At 38.5% G+C, this 16,097-nt stretch overlaps 1 protein-coding gene across 1 annotated transcript in view; it reads left to right on the top strand.

Annotated features, from left to right (window-relative positions):
* EVC (EvC ciliary complex subunit 1) overlaps nt 1-16,097 on the top strand; it is a gene marked incomplete at its 3' end in the record, with an annotated part of 55,616 nt that overhangs the window by 3,062 nt on the left and 36,457 nt on the right. Inside the window, exons 2-9 of the mRNA XM_081999035.1 lie at nt 885-995; nt 3,735-3,818; nt 4,349-4,581; nt 5,014-5,098; nt 8,216-8,314; nt 11,215-11,352; nt 13,308-13,466; nt 15,015-15,231. Coding sequence (XP_081855161.1) covers nt 885-995; nt 3,735-3,818; nt 4,349-4,581; nt 5,014-5,098; nt 8,216-8,314; nt 11,215-11,352; nt 13,308-13,466; nt 15,015-15,231 — 1,126 coding nt within the window. The remainder of the gene's footprint in view (nt 1-884; nt 996-3,734; nt 3,819-4,348; nt 4,582-5,013; nt 5,099-8,215; nt 8,315-11,214; nt 11,353-13,307; nt 13,467-15,014; nt 15,232-16,097) is intronic.

Here is a 16,097-nt window from a genome sequence, read left to right on the forward strand (position 1 = left end):
GGGCAGTTCTCTGTATTCTGAGAAAATGGACTACCAAGTGGCCAAATAATTCAAGGGGAACCTTTCCATAAGGCAGTTATATGCATAGTGGCTGCAGCCATATCATTAGATTACGTAAAAAAGCAGTTACTGGAATGAAAACCTGAAAAATAATTTTAAAAGTAGTCGAGGTAGGGTGGCTGCCATCTTTTCCTTCACTAAAAAAATTCCCTACAATGCTGCATTTGGATGCATTGACCAACTTTAGTATTATTTTTTGGTCTATCTAGCACACAGAGAAGAGCATGTACAGCAGGAGGTTTTATTCCCGCACAGTCTGTGTCTGTACAAGCAGCTCTTTGTGTTTGTTAGGGAAGTAAAGGCCAATGGTATGGGCTGCGTTTGGGGAAGGAGGATGTTGAACATTTTTTGATGGTTATTTCTTCCGGACAGGAACTTTCCCACACATAAAACTTAATTTAGGAAGTTTTTCTCATGGCTGGGGAGCAAAAATACTGGCGTTCTCTTCATTGCAGGAAATCATAGACTATTTTAGTTAGCTTGCATTGACTGAGAAGTTTGAACCAAGACTGAGAGCTCAACTCCATGGTCTATAGTAAGACGTTTTGAGAGCTGATGGACCAATTTGACACGTTTACAGCCTCTTACAAATTTTCAGGTTAAAATTCTACGTCTGGACTGACAAATCAGATTCATAAAGTGCATTAATTTGAAAAAATGCTACCTGAATATGTAAAATTCTCATTCATTTTCTGGTCATATTTTTCCAAAGTTACCATTTTCAACTGATACACTGAGTGTATCCAGGCTGCTGTCAAAGATATTTCCAGTGAACCTGCATGATCTCAGTGTTACATTTTATCTGTGTTCTCTTGGAATTTCAGAAGGATGATTCCGAGAGACTTCTGGAAAGCTTCAACTCTGATGAAAAAGAGCACACCATCGCAAAAAGTAAAGCAGAACCCTATACATCAAAAGAGGAAATGGTGCTGGAGGTAAAGCTCTGCCCTTGGTGGTGGTTGTTTATTTTGCCGGATGTAGCAACAAGCACATTCAGAGCCTGGTCCAAACTGTCTTAATTTTATTTGGTTTGGAATTGAGCCCTTAAAAAGTGTTCAGAAAACACATAAGAAGGAGAGTGGGAGTTGATGGCTGCTTATGAATGCAACCATTTCAGGCACTCATTCCCCTTATGAATTCTATTTCTCCTGGGGAACTCTTTTTGGGTATTTTAATCAAGATCCTGAGTTCTCTTTGGTCAGGGACTTCTTTGGTTTTGTCTCTACATTGTCCTTAATTTCAAAAGGCTGATGGGAAAAATTAACACTATTGACATAAGAAAAAGTTCTTAAGTAGTGAAATCAGTGCTGATAGTTGATAGTGGATTCTTTACTGGAGAAGGAGACTTAGTAGAGAAATTTTGACAATAATAAAGTTCCCTCATCAGGTCCAATCTGGAACAAATACTTTTTTTCCAGAGCCTCCTTAGGGGCTCCAAGTGTCTCTTGGACTGAGTAGATCAACGGAGGCAGAAAGAATAAATGAAGTAAAATGAGTATGTTTGCAAACAGCAGCATCTCCAATGGCTTTCTCACATAGGAAGTCCTCCCATCAGGTACCAGCTGAAGATGCAGCAAATGACCACAAGTACTGTAACACCAGTGTGGTGAGCTGGAATTCAAGGACAGTTAGAGAAACAATTTAGAAAGAAAAGTAGGAGAAGGTATAAGTTTAACCCACCCGCAATTAAAAATAACTTTTTTTTTGGTGTTATAATCTCAAAATAACTTTGAGAACCAGTCCTACTGTGTAGCTGTTAGGTCACTGCCTTTCATCCAAAGCAGATTTGATGGCTCTTGGTGAAGCTAAAGGTTGTGAGTTAAACTGCACATTTGAAAAAATACGCAGTTCAGCTAACTCATTCAATCTACTCTACATAAATTAAATACATGCAGAAAGTGTCGGTTAAAGCCAACCAGTCTGGTGCTTAGCTTGTAACAAGAACTAGTTTCCAGACAGAGAGAAGATAGGTGTTAAACATTTTACCGTTGTTTTAAATCCTGACAGGTAATTAATCTTCAGTTCAATTTTGTGATCAGTAACAGTGATGGCTGGTCATTTTGCTTGAGTTAAAGTACAGCATAATAAGTGAACATGAATTAGGTTGTCTTTTGGAGTGTAAATCCTGTGGGAGAACTTATGTGATGATACAACTTCATGCATATTACCAGTCCTTTTGATATGGGATCATGGTCTTTTAAATGTGATCATTCACAACTATATCAATTTCCCAAACACGTTAGCTCATTTATAACACATCAAGAAGTAACGTTGTTATTTGAAGGGACTTTCTCCCACCTATTTGTCTAAGTACCGAAGTTAGATTTTTTTTTCTATTCATTTGTTCCAGTTCCCAGAGGCTTTTGCTGTTACTAGCATCAAATTGACAGTTCATGAAGAAGCATAGATGGAAAATTCTTTTACTTAGGTTACAGCACTTCAGAAAAAGAGTTATTTTCATTGTAAGAATTCCACATTGCAATAATACCATAATTACCATATTAATAATAACTGTGTATTACTCATGCCTGCTGAGAAGCAGGATGTGTTAATTCTAGCACACTGTGATATGGCTTTACAGCTTTGGACAGGAGCTGCTCTGCCTCCAGCCATTGCAGAGCGATGCAGAGCAATGGCTCTGTCGCCTTCTATCCCTGAATATGTACTACAGCAGTGGGACTGCTCGCTATGAGTAAGTGTTTTACATGCTGACCCCATGCTTTTAACTTTATCAGTAAATCCAAAAATTACTTCTGGAAATAAATGAAATGGAGATGAAGAGGTGCAATGATAAATGAGTCTAATGAATGGCGTAGTTTGCTTTTCTCTTCCCATCTCTATTTTTAGACTCTGTTAGTGGTTTGATATTTCCTAGAAAAATCTATATAAAGAAAATTGTGTTTTGACAAATCAGATTCTTTCATTTCGTATGACAAACCCCAAAAGTTAGAATATGAAATCTCCTAAAGCTTGGATTTAAACATTCTATCTGTTGCTTATAGCCCACCTTTTATTAAGCCATACATAACCTCAGAAAACAAAACTGATTATCTCATTGTTCCAGTGCATAAAGCAATGGCTAGGAAAGAGGAGGAGCAGAAAGTCAGATTACGTGATATAGCAGATTGTATGAAAAGAATGCATTATCTATAAAAAATTCTTTAGAAGAACATCGGTATTTTCTCTAGATTATAGGTGAGGGTTGTACTATAAAAGTTCTTCCTGGAAAAAATGATAACTAGTTTTGTTTAATCTAGTGTTTCTTTATTTAAATTGAAAGTCAGAATTTATAGCCATGATGATATCTGTGGAGCTTATCCTTTAGCAGTTTCTATTATTAAGATAATTTCAGTCTCTCGTGAAATCTTTAGTTGCTGCTAAGCGCGGGGCAAAACAAAATGAAAATAACTTGTGAATACCAGCTATTGCCTATTTTCCATTGCAGGACTAAAAACATTTTGGAGCAGTGGTAATGACAGAGTTCTCTTTTCTGGGTTTCATACTCTCAATAAGTCTTAGGAGAAAAATTCTTGTGCCAAAGCAGAAACAGTCAATAAATAGTTATTGATAGGAATTTCTAAGTTGCGTAACCAAAAAGGGCATACAATACTTAAAGTGAACAACCGTCAGGTCTACTGCTGTTCCCAAATGGTTTTCTGTTCTTTTCCATACAGGAAAGTGAGTCTCCTCTGAATAGTAACGTCACGGCATTTGCATTAAAGGCAAAAGTGATCTATCCCATCAATCAGAAATTTAGGGTAAGGTTTTAGATTCTACTTGTAAAAATTAATGACAATCATTCTGTGCCAGAGTAAATTGCAGGGTCAAGTAATGGAAGAAAACTTACTGCCAATCTGCTTGATAGGGATCTATCTTTGTTTATATTCCATTGACCCAGAGCTTATTTCTGTAAGGCATCAGCTGCTTTCGGCTCCTCCTGAAACTTGCAGTGCTTTACATGGTGCCCGATCAATTTTCACTGTAGTGAAGAGACGTTTTCTCCCCATTAACATTAATGGAAGTTGGGTGTGTCCAAGGAGACATAAGAAAAACCCCACAAGGATCTGCCCTTCAGTGAGAAAACCTGCACCAAAGCATATAACCACAACAGAAGAATACTTTTTGGGCAATGCAGAAACCTGCCAGTATGATGAATCTTTACGTGGAAACACTTTTGCTGTGTATGTTGTTTAATTTTTCGCTTGAAAGCAAACACTGCAAGTTGATGAGATGTTTCTCTCCTCATTGTGTTGTATTAATTGACCTTGTAAATTTTCTTTGACTGTAGCCTTTGGCAGATGGCTCATCCAATCCATCTTTGCATGAGAATCCAAAGCAGGTGGTTCTGCCTAATCAGGTGATGGAGACATCTATGTCAGGGAGCCTGGGGTCCCTGAGCCAGGGAGACAAAGAGGACTGCAGTTCTTCCACAACAATACATTCCACAACAAGCGATGACAGATTTCAGGCTCGAGCCTTCCTCAAAGTGACCAGCTTCCCTGAAGTGCTAACGTGTGAGAGGTAAGCAGTAAGCATGCCCTCGTGTTTCGTCATTTCCTAGCATGTCCCAGTGGTTTTCAGGGAAATCACTAAACTGGGGAAGGTACTAGAGATGAAGAATATTTTCAAAATGCCCATTCTTATTATAGCCATTTTAATTTAAAGCTTTGTTTTCCTTTTGTTGCAGCCACTCATGCCTGTATTTACCTTGCCTTTTTCAAAGGGAACTGTAACTCCAACTTTGTTAAAGCACTATTTTGTTTCGCTTGCTTTTTATGTAGAGATATTTTATCTGAAAGAGAAGGCAATGTAGAAATGAAGTGACTTGACTGCTGTTCTAGGGCCTATAGTTTTAGGAGAATTTAGTGGTTCAATGAAACTATTATATGGTGTTGCTCTTTTATGTGACCTTCATTTCGATTGATATTAACACTTTTTAAATCTTTGTTTTAGTTTTGATGTTAAGCTCTGCCTTTGCAGTCTTATTTTAAAAGATCTCATGCTTCTTGATATGGAACTCAGAAAAGAAAAACATGCGGTAGGTACTCATGTCTCATTTATAGCTTTTTTTTTAACATCTTAGTTGAATATCAATTTAGGAAGTAACAAAAACTACTGACTAGCTGGGAGGTAGTGTAGCAGAGTTGCATCTCTACGTCTCTTTACTTTTTCTCTTTTCTGCATATATATGAACTTCACAAAAGAGTTCAATATAATGAAATATAATGGGTTGTGAAATACAGTAAGTCAGACTGGATAATACAAAAATTTGTTTTTAAACTTTACTCCGGAGAATAACATAGAATCACAGAATCATTAAGGTTGGAAAAGTAAGATCATCAAGTCCAACCATCAACCCAACACCACCATGCCCACTAAACCATGTCCTGAAGTGCCACGTTAACATATTTTTTGAATACTTCCAGGGTTGGTGACTCCACCACTTCCCTGGGCAGCCTCTTCCAATGCTTGGACCACTCTGTCTGTAAAGAAATTTTTCCTAATACCTAGTCTAAACTTCCCCTGGCGCAACTTGAGACCATTTCCTCTCATTCTATTGCCAGTTACTTGGGAGAAGAGACCAACACCCACGTCACCACAACCCCCTTTCAGGTCGTTGTAGAGAGCAACGAGGTCTCCCCTCAGCCTTCTCTTCTCTAGACTGAACAACCCCAGTTCCCTCAGCTGCCCCTCATAAGATTTGTTCTCCAGACCCCTCACCATCTTCGTTGCCCTTCTTTGGACACGCTCCAGCGCCTCAACATCCTTCTTGTAGTGAGGGCCCCAAAACTGAACACAGGATTCGAGGTGCAGCCTCACCAGTGCCGAGTTTAGGGGTACAATCACTTCCCTACTCCTGCTGGCCACACTGTTTCTGATACAGGCCAGGATACTGTTGGCCTTCTTGGACGCCTGGGCACACTGCCGGCTCATATTCAGCCGGCTACCAACCAGCACCCCCAGGTCCTTTTCCACCAGGCAGCTCTCCAGCCACTCCTCCCCAAGCCTGTAGCGTTGCATGGGGTTGTTGTGACACAAGTGCAGGACCCAGCACTTGGCCTTGTTAAACCTCATACAGTTGACATCAGCCCATCAATCCAGCCTGTCCAGATCCCTCTGCAGAGCCCTCCTACCCTCCAGCAGATCAACACTCCTGCCCATCTTGGTGTCATCTACATACAGCACTTGGGGATCATAAAAATTAAAAAAAAATTATAGTTAATAGATGAGTTTATGTTTTAAGGACAATGCTTGTGCATTGCAACTTCAACTCTAACCCCTTTGAATAAAATTTAAAATTCAGTTCAACTGAACTAGTACTATTGTCATATGTACAATAGTCCTGATTTTGTATGACAGAGGAATTAAGGTACCCATTTAAACCATAGATAGCTAACTACATCAAGTCACTGCATCAAAGCTGACAGGAAAAAAAAAACAAAAACAGATGTATCCAATTGTTTATGGTGACTGGTTATGATCAGGTACAGAATCATTACCATTACTGAGTTTTAGCTCAGTTAATATAAATCTGGACATAAAGTGTATAGCTTTCTCCTCCCCTTCTTTCTTGGCCTCTGTTTAAACAGGTTGGTCATTTCTGATATAATTTGTTAAATGCAGTGAGAATATTTATGTTCTGGGATTTTCTGAACAAATTTCTACACAATCCAAAAGAGGAAGCATGAAAGTAAACCTGGAAAGCAGCTTCTCTTCTGATGGGGCTTGTTCCCATCTAAGTAGATGAGGAAGGGAACTTGAGATGAGATCCAGAAGGAAAGGTAGCATGACTGGAGAAGGTTGCAATTTGATCTGAAAGTTAATCGTTCATTTGTAAATGAACATAAATTAACAACATGGTGATGTAGTCACAGAAGTGCTGAGGAAATGAGCATTTAACATACTTTGTGGCCCACCAGACATTACCCCAAAAGGCAGGTGCTTTTGACCTTTAGCTGAAGCTTTGAATAGTCATGTATTTTCACTAGCAGGGAAAAGGGGAAAAAAAAATAGCAGTTTAGAGAATACTTTCTTCCTTTTCCACTCTGCTTTCTCTGATTTCAGAGTGTCTTTCTTAGTGTCAGGTGTAGAAAAAGGAAACATAGCCTCTTTCCTCAATGTTTTCCTGAATTTCTCTTCTTTTTTTCCCCTTTTATTTCCCCCTTTTTTACAGTATGTGGTATCTTGGTGTTGCGTGTTCAAAACTTGCTAAACTCCTATCCAAAACATTGGCAAGTGAGATCCAAAACATGGCTGTTTTACCGTTTTCTCGTCTATGCAACTCTAACGATAACGTACTTTCCAGCTGAAATGTTGGCTTCAGTAACTGTTTGTGTATGTAATGTGGTTTTATTTATGTTTTTACATGTTTAAAGTGGGTAATTTCTACATCATCTGTTTTCAACTACCTGAGTAACAGGCAAGTGGCTGTTAAATTTCACATATTTTTATCTTCATGTTGGAAAATGCTGCAACAGCTAGTAACGTAGTGAATTGTCTTTGCACTGACACTCTAATCGAGGCAAGAGGAGAAGAGGTTAAGCAAAAATTATCTCAGCATTCAAAAACATCTTTTTGAAGACACTAATATTACAATCTTTACAAAACCAACAACAGCCAACAACTGGAAAATAGCTGTATTTTTGGTAAGAGAAGGTAGCTAGAACTTGAATGGTTACTTTTGTCTTGTATATAAAAATGATTGATACTTCATTTGGCCAACTACAGTTGAAATCATAATAATGGATATGTTGGTATCTTTCAGCTTAGAGGTTCATTAAACTTTCAAAAATGGGCTTTATATTAAAGTTATGTTAAAAATATATTAAAATATATTAAAGTTATATTAAAAGTGATCTGTATATTGTCCAGTAATGGAAAGTTTCAGATGTGTCAGTCTGGTTACAAGGCTGTATGAGATTATGTCCTGTGCTTGTTAGAACATAGCACCATCTTCCAGTACCTTCACGAAGCCAAAATTAAAGAATTTTTTCATAATGGAAGTACTACAGAGTTCTGACAATGTTTCCGTTATCTTCCTTATGATTCACTGTAGTCTCATTGATTGATTTATATCAGCAAAAGTTACCACAAAGATGTCCTTACAGTGTTGAACAGGCACTTACCTGGGTTTTGTTTCCTTCCTTTTGAATAGATGTTTATTCAGATTCTCAAAGTATACCTCACAGACTTTTGTCATAAAAAGAAGATTACTGATGATTTGTTCAAGAAGATCCTTTTAATTCAGGAAAATGTAAGTGGTTTTCTTCGTTAATATTTCAGACCAAAGAAAATGAGAGTTAATCCAACCAGTTGATGCAAGCTGCCACAGCAGGCTGTCTCACCTACTCTTTTTAAACAGCAATGTCATCTGTAATCTATTTCAGAAAAAATGCAAATAAACTCCTTTGTTAATTGTCTATTAGCTTGTCTGCATTTCCCCCTTGTTACTGTATGAGGTGATCAGGACATTTTTGTGTCTAATCTGTTAAGAATAAAAGTATTTTGTAGTTGAATCCATTCAAACAAACAGAACATTCTGAACCTCATTCACTCAGATTTAAAAATTTCTGATTATCAGGTCTTTGTCTGGTTCCATGTATCATTACTGATAATAAAATAGTAGGAAATAAAGCACCAGAAGAAAACTCAAGGCTTTTTTTATCAAGGGAAAGTATACTTATCTTTCTTTTTTCTTCCATATACTTGTATCAAAATCCATTTTCTACTTCTGAGCTAGATGACACACCTTGACAGTTAATACGCATTTCAGGTGCAGTCACAATACTATTCTTAAGATTATTAGAAGGTAAAAAAGTTTTACAAAACTGAACAATATAGGAGACCTACTAGTTCCACTTTCCATTTTCCAGATTAGAGTCATAGAAAAGTCTAAGTTGAGAGCCACCTCTGGAGATTGTCTGGTCCAACCTTCTGTAGCAAGCAGGGAATAACATAAGGCTATCCAGTGCTCTGCCAAGCCAGGTCCTGAATATCTGCACTTGTCCTGGTTTCAGCTGGGATAGAGTTAATTTTCTTCACAGAAGCTAGTGTGAGGCTGTGTTTTGGATTTGGGATGAGAAAATGTTGACAACGTGCTGATGTTTTGAGTTGTTGCTAAGTAGTCAAGGACAGTCCAGCTTCTCGTGCTGGTCGGCCAGCAAGAAGGCTGGGGCTGCACAGGAAGTTGGGAGGGGGCGCAGCCAGGACAGCTGACCCAGGCTGGCCAAAGGGGTATTCCATACCGTATGACATCATGCTCAGTATATAAAGCTGGGACAAAGAAGAAGGAAGGGGTGGAGGGACGTTCGGAGTTATGGTGTCTGTCTTCCCAAGAGACCATTATGTGTGATGGAGCCCTGCTTCCCTGGAGATGGCTGTACACCCGCCTGCCCATGGGGAGTGGTGAATGGATTCCTTGCTTTGCTTTGCTTGTATGTGCAGCTTTTGCTTTACCTATTAAACTGTCTGTATCTCAACCCATGAGTTTCCTCACTTTTACTCTTCCGATTCTCTCCCCCGTCCCACCATGAGGGAGTGAGCGAGTGGCTGCGTGGGGCTTAGTTGCCGGCTGGGGCTAAACCACAACAGCACTGAAGGAGACTCCCCCATTTCTCTGGACAACCTAGTCAAATATTTAATTCTTCTCAGACTAATGATTTATTTTTTCTTGCATACAGATGGAATTGCACATTTAGGCATTGAAGTCTTACCAGCTTGCCAGCTGTAGTTGTTGAGATTTATTTTGTTTGTGCAATCTCACAATCTGTGAATGAATATCAGGAATCTCTGTAGATGTACCTAGTAATTTATTTCTGAATGGATTTTGCCTTAAACCACTCCTCTGCCTTAAATCCTCAGGTTTAGTATTAAAGTTTATTGTATGTACTAAATGAAAAGTGAGATATGGTGTGCAAATCCCTTTTTCTGATGGACTTCTGTTAATGACTTCAAATTACAAACACAGAGGTAATATATGTTAGGCATGTTTCCCAGTATAGCCTAACCCTCAGTGAGGCTTGATGGCATCGGTCTTCATGCACCTAACTGAGCTGCTGCAAGACAAAGACTAAGTCTTGTTTACTAGGTGCATAGTTGCTGGAGTAGGCCAGTTGTTTAAGTGTCAGTATGGGAATCCTATGTCCTATATTCTGGAGAGAAAGGTCTCGGAAACATGACAGCTGTAGGGTTGGGATATCACATAAAGGATGAGGCTCGTTATGGATACCTTGTAAAAGAGATGTTGGTAATAAGCAAAAGCATTAGCACTGGAAAGTACTGTATGTAATACTGCATTGGCAAGACTGAGGATTATGTGATTTATCACAGACAGCATTTTCCTCTTTTAATTCTGCGTTATAAGAAAAATTCATGGGATTCTGGTGAAATTGTTTGTGAAGCTTGTCAAAATGTGGTTACACTTCTTTAAGACATAGGGTATCAAGTTAATGCATTAACACCCAAAATTGTGGGATATTAAAAGTAAATGCTTGTTACATGAGCTATGTTTCAGCAACCAAAGTGTCATCCATTTCAGTACCAAGCCAATAAGTAAGGGCAGAAGACTAGTATTTCTCAGTATCTCACTTTCAGAAAAAATCATCCTGGTTTCAAAGGATTGAAAAACTTAAAAAGCCCATATGATCATGTAGCCTGTAGTTTGTCCCTTTTGAGCATTACAGGTGTGTTCATCCATGAGTGCTAGCACTCTGCAGGAAACACTATCTGATTATCAGATCTGGATACTTCTCTGTGCTTTCAAACACAGCATATACACTCATAGCTGCCATTTAAGATGGGGCACATGTGTTAAAATAAAAATCTTTGTGGATAGATTCAAAGGTTTATTAGTAGGAAAGCTCATGGAGCAGTGTTTACTAAAACTTGAATTCAGTGGAGATGGACAACAGTCTTGATCATACTCACATACTAGTGGAAATATATGTATTTGTAGTGCATGTAGCTCATAGCTGCCATATATATACCTTCAGTTTTCTTTGCTTGCTGCAGGAGGTGTATTACCCAGAGACAGAACTTCCTGAATGCTTTTGTTCAGCTTCCTTACCAGGAGTCAAAACTGACATACAAGTCACTCCTGAATTTAGAAACTGTGTCTGTTTTTCTGGTTAACAAATCACTTGCTTTTTTTTCCAGGATTTTGAAGAATTACAGAAACAACTTGACTCTAGACTCCAGAATACTGAGATGTCAGGAGCCCATAATTCAGAGTACCAGACTCTAGAAGACTTGGAAAGGAAAGAAAGGGAATATTCTGAGCACGTAATAGATAATGTAACTTTCTAATGTTTCTCTCCTAAAATTTTATTTTAATGTTATTCTTTTGATGGGGAATGTTTTTTTATTTTTTTTTAAACTGTTGTGTTGACTAGTCCACAGTTAGTACTTTGGATACATGTGAGTCCTGAAAACATTTTTACATTGTTCCAACGAAGTATTTTCAGCTCCCTTTGGGAGTTAATGTGGTTTTTATACAAACACTGGTTTATGACACTGGGCTTAGAGCTGAGAAATGTCTATTGCTTGTCAGATGGTAAGATTTATTTCAAGCCTATGTATAGTCTGACTTTTAGGAATATTATCCTAGCACCTTGTTTTCTTCAGTCCTCCATAACTGAATAGGAGTGTAATAAGAGTTATTACACTTACTACTCTTACATAAAATGTTTTTAAGGTGAATTAATTACTAAGAAAATAGTACCTTTTAGTACACTTTGCACATTTACTTTAGCAAAACATTTTGTCTTAACAGCTCTGCACATTATACATTTACATGTTTTCTGTGTAAAAATAGTTTGATAGCAGGTATTTGATTCTCAAAGCGAAGTTTGGTGTTTTTTTTCTCTACAGTAGTGTCACTGTGTCCAAATAGCATGCAGGCTAGAAAACTGAAGATTAAGAGTATTCTGCATATTATTTTCCAGTAGACTGAGTAATCTGGAAGATACTCTGCTTCCCAGTCCTATTTTTGAGGTTTGAGCAAACTGCTGGTGAAAATGAGAGACTGACCAGTCAGACTGATGGCTCTGTGATCTGTCTGCACTGACTGACCATGGCACTGCAGCCCTGAACTCAACAGCCCATCATCTCAGCCTTGGGCCTTTTTCATAGAGGAGTTAACCATCAGACATGAAAAAATGTTAAGTGTTTCACTAGGAATTTTCTCAGCCTTCTTGTGATTCTCTGTGCCTTTTGCTTTATAGTGGCAGTGCTGGTAACGATGGTACATCTGTGTCAAGTTGCTTTTGCAATTTAACTTTGCTCTGTGAAAAATTGATTGCTCAGAGTTCTCCAGAGTTAGTCACATAAAAACTCCCTGGCAACCTTGCTGAGCAACATAAGGCAGTTACTCACCAGCGGCAGTCATCCTTCAGTGGGTCTGTCACTCTTATGCCAGCAGATGCTTTTCATCCATATTGAAGATTTTCTCCCTCTATGCAGATTCGTATAGATCAGGATCTTGAACTAATCCACTATTCCCTCAGTAATATAAAGGGTTTTTTTGCCATACTCACAGTTCTTTTCAAAACTCAGCAATACTTAATACAAATCTTGGCGATGGATATATTTTCTTATCTTTATGGGTACTAGTAATCCCATTGCAGACCACGGCATATTGACAGTTGTGCACACTCGTAAGTGTTTGTGGGATTGGAGCCTAAAACTAGAAGTTACCCATATGATAATATATCAGAATGGGCATATACACTGTGCTGACACTGCATAAAGTACTTAATTCCAGCACAGTTGATAAAGTGCATATGTAGCATGTGGCTATGAAAGGCTTTGATGGTGAAAAACAGTTACAATTTTCAGTTTCCCTTTTTTAGCAGAAATCTTGTTTGACTAGAATGCCCGCTCCTACAGCTAAATAAAGTTCCCCAGGGCTGCAGTTTGTTATCTCCTGTTAGTTTTCCCATTAATACTAACAACATAACAGGCTTTTATAGGTGCAGTATGTGGAGAACCAACAACAAATTCTTAGTGAATTATACAGAATGGCTACATTTAAAAAGGGTAGGATTGACCTACTGGTTATGTGCCACCAACACATCTCATCATATAGTACGTAGGGTCTAGCTTTTCAAAATGTTTGCTGTAACTGTTACTGAAAGCTGTCTATCGTCTCAGTGACTTCTATCTCAGTAGACTCATTTGCCTCTCACTGTAATGAAATACTAGATGATTAACGAGGGAACACGGATTGTTTTTTGATTCATTTTCCACAGATGGAAGCGTTCTGGAAGCAGACTGATAAAGCCCAGCAGGCTTTTTTGGACCAATCAAAATGCTCAAGTGCCAAAGCAACAAAGATAACGATGGATCTGACTGAGAAGATGATTGCAGTAGAAGGCTTATTAAGTGAATCTCAAGATTTGCAGACAATGGTAAAGTACAAAATGAAGGAAAAGTTGAGAGAGATTTAGTCAATCTGAATACAAAGCGTGATGCAAGTGTACAGAGTCCATCAGTCCTGCCTCAGGAATCGTGTAGACTGCTTAATCCAGTTGTCTCTTTCGGCTTTGTTGCAAAGAGCTCAACTTCCATTACAGTTTATGAAGAATCACAGGTGGATGAACTCTCTGCGCTTGAGTTCTAATGCTCAAAATACCGTTTAGGCAGTCATTTTAGGAAAAAGTGATATTAATACAGCCAGTGAGCCAGAAGCAAGAGCACTAGATCTAACGATGAAGGAGAATCATTACCCTGGCCATTAGGAAGGACATTTCTTTTGACTCAGAAATCCTAATTTGAATTTGAGGGTGATTCTGTGTGTCCAATGACTTTAACTGGAATTGAAGACCCTTAACATCTCTTAGTGATATGGTCTTAAGTGGGAAAAATGTGTATATAAATGCACCAACACTGTGCTTTATATCATGTTAAATCTAACAGATTCATTACTTGCTTTGCACAAGACACACCGAAAGAATTACTTGGGAATTTGTAGATCAACAGTACAATCAGAATCTAGCCCACTACATTTATTAGTAATTTGGAGAATAAATGGTTAGCTAGCTTTATTTGGCTTACTAATAAACAGATACAGTAATTATTAGCTTGATCATTTTACATTGGAGCAGCTAAGTAAACTGAGCTGGCCAGGTATGAAAATAGTATTTGCAGGTGATCATACTTGACCTGTACCAGGCTACTGTACAGTAAGTTCCTTCAGATGGGCAGACCTCAGATGAGGTGTTTGTATACAGACACAGGAAGTATTCCTACCTGAAGTCACTACTGTGATGCTTGCATCTCATTGCAAAGGTCACTATTTGTCTGTCTCTGTTAACTACAGTAGTTGTTACACTCCTTTCAACTTTGCAGCATTGTCTAAAGCAGTTGCAGTTTCACCCAGGAAATCTTGCTCTCTACTGTAATCCTGGGCTTATTCTCTAATAGTGCAATGAAAGCTGCTAGGCCATAGGCAATTACACTAATTTTTAGTATATTTACTGAACTCCAGCTGACTACATACTTGAAGGAATCCCAGCAGTATCAAAATGAGATATGTGTCCTCATTTCAAAATGAAGCCCCGTACCGGTGTGCCATATACTATCTTGAAAATGAGGTCCAGGACTTCCATGTTGCCCGTCTGTCCTTCCTTCCCCCTTGAGTATTTAAGTTTGTTCTGCAAGCTAGTTAAGTTATTGTCTTTTCCTGCCTTAATGTCTTCTTGACAACTACAAATAATGAAAAACACCAATAGTTTTAGACTAGCTCTTGCAACTGAACATGTGATAAACCCACTGCTAGCCTACACTGGTCAAGATTTTCAGAAGTATTTCAGTATATGAAGATGGTTATTCATGTGGTCTTGAGAAGCCTCCTCGGTTTTCTGTGCAGTTTGGAAATGAATAATCCAATGAAAGGACAAGCACAACCAAAGACCCTTTCTTGGTTTCTAAACAGGACTTTTTCGTGTTTGATTTAGGACGTTCAGGAAAGGTTATTCAGCTGGGAGCTTATGGTGAAAATGATCGACTCACTGAAGTCCTATATACCAGAAGAGTGCAAGTGTAGATTAAATATTTTATCAAATATTCTGGACCATTTAACTGTAAAGAATAATCTCTCAGTCCGGCAAAAGGAAGAACTTTTAACAGATCTGCACAAGGCCTTCTGGGAACAGCTGGCACATTTCAGTAATGGTGAGTACTTAGGCCGGAGCTCATGACTTAGCAAATATGGGTATGAGTTCTCATTATTGTATCAAATAGTAAAAAAATTATGGCATCGGCCCTATAGCCCTCTGTTTTAAAAAGGTATGGATGAATTGGCCAAGAACACTATTATTGTGAAGGATGGATGCTTAGAATGGGAACTTCAGCTTTAGCCTTTTAAGACTTGTTCCAGGCATTATTATGAACTTACTCCACAGTTCACATAACCTGTACCTTATTTCATTCATTTGAAGATTGAAGAGGAGTCACATTTATTACAAGTATTTGTGAGATTTCTCCATTTACTGTTCATGTACTTTATGTTGTTGGTGGTAGTGGCTAACGTTAGGGACAGTAACAGCTGTGTATGTGCAGAGTACTGTCTTATGATCTCCTCCTAACATGTGGAGCCAGAAGATACAAAAAACGTAGTTCTGCTATCACTCCTGTGAAAAGATGATTTTAAGACTTATGATCTTCAGAAAAACCTTCCCTTTATTATGTCAGACTAAAATAGGTTGAGAACAAAGTCTTTCCTCTTCTTCTTATAGCCCTTCGCATTGCCTGCCTCTAAAGTACACAATTATAACACAGTCTAAGCTGACTGACCCACTGATTGAAGGTTCTCCCTGTGTCACTTTGCATGTTACCTAACACCCAACATGTTGAGAAACATACCCTCAACTTCTCTGATAGGTGCTGTATCAAGAGCTCAGTGGAAGCTCTCATCAGCACTCACGGAAGATTATAGTACACGTTCAGCTAAAAGGAAAACAGAAGTAATTTACTCTCACTCATTTTCCAGAACCATTTCTGCTACTTGTGGGCGTATTTAAGGAAAATCGTCCCAGCAA

This window comes from Phaethon aethereus (assembly GCF_964289735.1).
Source record: "Phaethon aethereus genome assembly, chromosome: 4".
NCBI classification, from domain to species: Eukaryota; Metazoa; Chordata; class Aves; order Phaethontiformes; family Phaethontidae; genus Phaethon; species Phaethon aethereus.